This window comes from Microcaecilia unicolor, chromosome 2 (assembly GCF_901765095.1).
Source record: "Microcaecilia unicolor chromosome 2, aMicUni1.1, whole genome shotgun sequence".
NCBI classification, from domain to species: Eukaryota; Metazoa; Chordata; class Amphibia; order Gymnophiona; family Siphonopidae; genus Microcaecilia; species Microcaecilia unicolor.
Window position 1 is genome coordinate 292953396 of NC_044032.1, and position 6000 is coordinate 292959395.

Below are 6000 nucleotides of genomic sequence, written 5' to 3' on the forward strand. Positions count from 1 at the left end.
AAAGGCTTTTGCAAGCAGTAAAACTTCGAGTGTGAGCTTGTTGAAACAAGAACAAAAAAAACCCTACGAGCTCACTCTCAAAATTTTACTGCTTACAAAAGCCTCTTTCCTATTTTGGGGCACAGAGCACAAGACTTCTTGTTTTATTCATGGACAACGACAAATATTTCGAGTGGATGATTTTATTTAGTACAAGAGACTCCTGATGCAGGCCTAGTCGGCTGAAACACAGCTGTGTCGAGTCTCGTTCATCCTTTAATAAACAGTTATCATCTGGTGCGTCATCCACTGATTTTTGAGTCATCTTCGTTGTTCCATACAGCATCAGAGTTTTAAGGACAAGGCGTTTCTCATTAGACAAAAGAGAATGCATTTGTAAATTCTCACAGCCTTACAAATACCCCCCAATGAAGTTTGAAGGTGGGCTAGTGGGGATGGATATCATTGATCAGAAACAGCAAAACAGGAAAAACCTCTACGACGAATCCACAGTGCAAAGGGAGTAGAGGCTGACCGTAGACTAAAACAACTCGGGAGATGATGTATAAAAACACTTAATTGAATATTCAAGGGACCTGACAGCCCGTGTTTCGACGCACAAAGGCGTCTGCCTCAGGGGTCACAAAGGATGTTCACAGAGTACACATGTAAACCAGAATTATAACCAAAGGTAAACTCTATGAGATTCAAGTAAAGTTTCCTCCACGTACTAACTCGATGGTTTAGTCCACGGTCAGCCTCTACTCCCTTTGTACTGGATGGACGTCATTGACACATACTGGTTGGCACTGTCATGGCCCTGCATGGAAAGATAATTGGATGCTCCCATTCAGCTCATTAGAATCCAAAGTGGCCCCAGCTTAAAAATGAATGAAAACCAGTCTAGAAGGTTTCAACAGATTGTTTGTGATTTCAAACCCTTCTCCACATCCCTTTTGACCTTTTTAGAGTGCAGGCAGCACTGGTTAAGAACCCCTGGCCTATAGGCACCAAGACCCTAAGGGCTATAAGACCACAGAGACACTTTCCTCATCATATCCTTCAGAGATTTACACTATACACTGTTCGTTCCAACTACTGAAATGGGGGGGGGGGAGGGAGAGAAGGGGATTGGACTTGATATACCACCTTTCTGTGATTACAAACCAATGTGAAAAGGACATAAGTACATAAGCATTACCATACTGGGACGGACTAAAGGTCCATCAAGCCCAGCATTCTGTTTCCAACAGTGGCCAAGCCAGGTTACAAGTACCTGGCAAGATCCCAAAACAGTACAATACATTTAATGCTGCTTGTCCTAGAAATAACTACTGGATTTTCCCCAAATCCATTTTAATAATACCTGATGGACTTTTCTTTTAGAAAGCTATGCAAACCTTTTTTAAACCCCACTAAGCTAACTGCTTTTACTGTATTCTCCGGCAACAAATTCCAGAGTTTAATTACATGTTGAGTGAAGAAATATTTTCTCTGATTTGTTTTAAATTTACTACCTTGTAGCTTCATTGCATGCCCCCTAGTCCTAGTATTTTTGGAAGGCGGAAACAAGCGATTCACATCTACCCATTCAACTCCACTTAGTATTTTATATCCCTCTTTCATATCTCCCCTCAGCCGTCTTTTTTGCAAGCTGAATAGCCCAAGCCGTTTCAGCCTTTTCTCATAGGGAAGGCGTTCCATCCCCATCATTTTCATTGCCCTTCTCTGTACCTTTTCTAATTCTACCATATTTGTTTTGAGATGCGGTGACCAGAACTGCACAAAATATTTAAGATGCGGATGCACCATGGAGCGATACAAAAGCATTATAACGTCCTCAGTTTTGTTTTCCATTCCTTTCCTAATAATTCCTAACATTCTATTTGCTTTTTTAGCCGCAGCAGCACGTTGAGCAGAGGGTTTCAACATATTATCAACAATGACACCTAGATCCCTTTCCTGGTTGGTGACTCCTAATGTGGAGTTTTGCGTTACGTAGCTATAGTTCGGGTTCCTCTTTCCCATATGTATCACTTTGCTCTCGCTCACATTAAATGCCGTCTCCCAGTCTTGTAAGGTCCTCTTGTAATTTATCACAATCCTCTTGCAATTTTACAACTTTTAATAACTTTGTGTCGTCAGCAAATTTAATTACCTCACTGGTTATTCCCATCTCTAGATGATTTATAAATATACTAGGAAAGAAGGCCCGTTTCTCAGAGCAATGAAACGGGCGCTAGCTTTTTTTTTTAGGGGGGGGGGGGGGTGACTCACATACGGAGAACAGTGGCGCTTTTCCTGGGCCGCCCCGTGGCTGGTCACGGTTGTAGCTGGTTCGTGCGCTGCCGCTGTTGCTAGCGTTGTAGCTCTGTGTGGGTGGCGATTTTCCTGGGCCGCCCTCGAAGTCATCGTGTTTTGACGCGAGGGCGGAGCACAGGTACAGTAATAAAACTCACCCTCAACGTTTGCTCCGCCCTCGATGTCATGACGTTTGACGCGAGGGCGGGCCCGGTGGCTTCACCACCATGAACCTTCGAACCTGAAGGAACTGAAGTCAGTGGCTTGGCTTCACTGACGTCAGTGTCCTCAGAATGTTGAGGGTGAGTTTTATTATAGTAGATTAAAAAGCAATGGTCCCAGCACAGACCCTTGGGGAACACCACTACCCTTCTCCATTGAGAATACTGTCCATTTAACTCTACTCTCTGTTTTCTATCTTGTAACCAGTTTTTAAAACACAATAGAACACTACATCCTATCCCATGACTCTCCAACTTCCTCTGGAGTCTTTCATGAGGTACTTCGTCAAATGCCTTTTGAAAATCCAAATACACAATATTGACTGGCTCACCTTTATCCATGTTTGTTCATCCCTTCAAAGAAATTTATCAGATTGGTGAGGCAAGATTTCCCTTCACTAAATCCATGTTGGCTTTGTCTCATTTATCCATGCTTTTGAATATGCTCTGTAATTTTGTTCTTTATAATAGTCTCTATCATTTTGCCCGGCACTGACATCAGGCTCACCAGTCTATAATTTTCCGGATCTCCTCTGGAACCTTTTTTTTAAAATCGGCGTTACATTGGCCACCCTCCAATCTTCCAGTACAATGCTTGATTTTAAAGATAAAATATATATTACTAACAATAGTTCTGCAAGTTCATTTTTCAATTCTATCAGTACTCTGGGATGAATACCATCCAGTCCAGGCAATTTCCTACAGTTTGTCAAATTGCACAATTACACCCTCCAGGTTTACAGAGATTTCATTCATTTTCCCTGACTCATCAGCTTTTAATATCTTTTCTGGCAACGGTATCTGTCCCAAATCTTCCTTCTGTGAAGACCGAAGCAAAGAATTAATTTAGGGGGTTGTTTACTAAAGCTTAGCTCGAGTTATCTGCAGCAGGGCCCACAGGAATAAAATGGGCCCTGCTGCAGATAACTCGAGCTAAGCTTTAGTAAACAGGGGAGTTAATCTCGCCACAATGGCTTTGTCTTCCCTGAGTGCCCCTTTTACCCGTTGGTCATCTAGTGGTCCAACTGATTCTTTTGCCGGCTTCTTGCTTTAATATACCTAACAAAAATTTTTACTATGTGTTTTTGCCTCCAACGCAATCTTTTTTTCGAAGTCCCTCTTTGCCTTCCTTAGCACTTTGCATTTGACTTGCCATTCCTTTTGCCGTTTCTTATTTTCAGTCGGATCCTTCTTCCATTTTCTGAAGGCTTTTCTTTTAGCACTAATAGCTCCTTTCACCTAATTTTTTCACCATGCCTGCTGTGGTTTGGTCTTCCTTCCTCCTTTAATACATGGAATATATTTGGCCTGGACTTCCAGGATGGTATTTTTCAACAGCATCCATGCCTGATATAAATTTTTGATCCTCGCAGCTGCTCCCAAGTTTTTTTTTCACCGTTCTTCTCATATTTTATCACAGTTTCCTTTTTGAAAGTTACATGCTAACGTATTGGATTTCCTGTGTGTATTTACTCCACACTGATCATATTATGATCACTGTTATCAATCGACCCCAGCACCATTACCTCCTGCACCAGATCATGCACTCCACTAAGGACTAGGTCTAGAATTTTTCCTCCTCTTGTTGGCTCCTGTACTAGTTGCTCCATAATGTAGTCCTTGAATTTTACCTCCCTAGCATGCCCTGATGTTATATTTACCCAGTCAATATTGGGGTAATTGAAATCAGAACTGCCATTCAAAGTGTCCAACTATATCAGGAACAGGTAAGAATTCTTGTTTTATCCCACCCACAGCACGCTGTTTACATATTATATATAGGTACTTATTTTGTACCTGGGGCAATGGAGGGTTAAGCGAGTTGCCCGGAGTCACAAGGAGCTGCAGTGGGTCTCAAACCCTGTTCCTCAGGCTTCTCAGGCTGCTGCACTAGGTGAGAGCTGGTGTAAACTCACTACAAGACACCCAGAAACTACCTGCATCTCCAAATGATAAAAAAAAATACCAAAGAATCCTTGTTAATTCTTCCTACAGCACTAAGGAATCATTCTAAGGAGAAGGAGAAGGACCTCCCCGCTCCCCCCCCCCCCCCCCCAAAAAAAAAAAAACCAACCCAAAGCAGATGTCTTCAAGCCCAGGGCTGTAGTCTGTCCAGCTGCTGGAGCCCCTAAGAAAACCCTTTGCAGTACTGAAACTAAAAGGACAGACCTAGTCTAGTGGAGCCATGGCATCAGCACAGCAAAACTGCAGCCAATACATAAACTCGCAGCCCATTTACACACACTGGGCTCCAGAGGAAGATCTGTTCAAGACAAGTTCGCATTAGCTCACCAGGGAACCTTCCTTCCCACCATCGCTGAATGGCCAGCTGTGCAGAACATAAATGTATAGACAAATATCCCTCTGCAGTAACTCAGCACTGAGCAGAATGCTCGGGTACTAAACACCAGCTAGATATGCAAAGACTGCAGCAAAAAATGCAGGGAACAGAGAAGTAAAGGTATGGGATGCAGGGGGTAATCCGGTTTAGCGACAGGATCGAGAGAGCAGCTACAGTTTCTAGACATGCAGGAGGAAGCCGATCACTCACCAGAGGCCCCCATGTGGTAGGAGAAGCGCCGGGCTCCGAACTGCTGCGAGTAGGGCCCCCCAGCACCTGGGGTGGTGGCGGCTCCTTTCGGCCGGTTCAGCTGCATCCCGACGGCGGGTGCTGGGAGGAGCCAGAATCTTGCAAAGCTGATGCCAGCTCAGAGTTCACGGCGCTGCCGAAGCTCTGCTGTGTTTCGCACTCCATGAAGGAGCCCGGCCAGATGGGGTGAGAGGGAGCTGCTGCTATCAGGGGCTGTCTGCTCTTCGGTGCTGTGCAGCTCTGCTCCCGGCCCGGGGCGGGGAGTTGCCAGCCCTGCGCTTCCCGAGTCTCGGCTTCCCCTCCCCCGCCCCCCGAGCACCCTGGAGGTCAGCGAAAGCTCGGACCCCGCCGGATCGCTGCTGCCCGGCCCCGGAATCCCTTCATCGCAGCTTCGTCTTCACACTCCCAGATTCAGGGCACCTCCTGGACAGGGGGTCCGGCAAAGCTCTCTATCACCTAACCTTGCTGTAGGCAATACCTCCCTCCCATCCCCCACCGGCTGACGTCAGAAGAGGAGGCGGGTATGATACCCCCAGCCCAGAACTAACACGCTGAAGCGACCCCGGCTTTACCTCCGCTGCATGTTGGGAGATGGCGTCCCAGGCTTTTATTAAAGGGGAAATCAAACTACAACTCCCAGCGTGCAACCACCCAAACCTAGCACTGGCTTTCAGCTTGTAGTTCATAACCGGGAGTCTTCTGCCAGCCCTAGCTATGCTTAGCACTTACGCTCTGCTTTCCTTAATATTTTGTCCCTTGAGATGTCAGCTTGTAGAAGGAATCGAACATTTTACGGTTAGGTGCTGCAATCTAAGTGATGTTCATTGCTGGGTGAGCCAGCTGGTGATGCTTTATGAATAAAAACGGTTGCGTTGGCCAACAACCCAAACTATTTCTGTATGCATTATT

The 6000-nt window shown here is 45.4% G+C and overlaps 1 protein-coding gene across 1 annotated transcript in view; it reads right to left on the reverse strand.

Annotated features, from left to right (window-relative positions):
• The window catches only part of FGD1 (FYVE, RhoGEF and PH domain containing 1), an 86972-nt gene extending 81262 nt beyond the window's left edge, over positions 1 to 5710 (reverse strand). The window contains exon 1 of the mRNA XM_030194277.1: positions 5053 to 5710. Within this exon, the coding sequence (XP_030050137.1) occupies positions 5053 to 5158 (106 nt within the window). The 5' untranslated portion in view covers positions 5159 to 5710. The remainder of the gene's footprint in view (positions 1 to 5052) is intronic.
• Between the last annotated feature and the right edge of the window lie 290 nt (positions 5711 to 6000).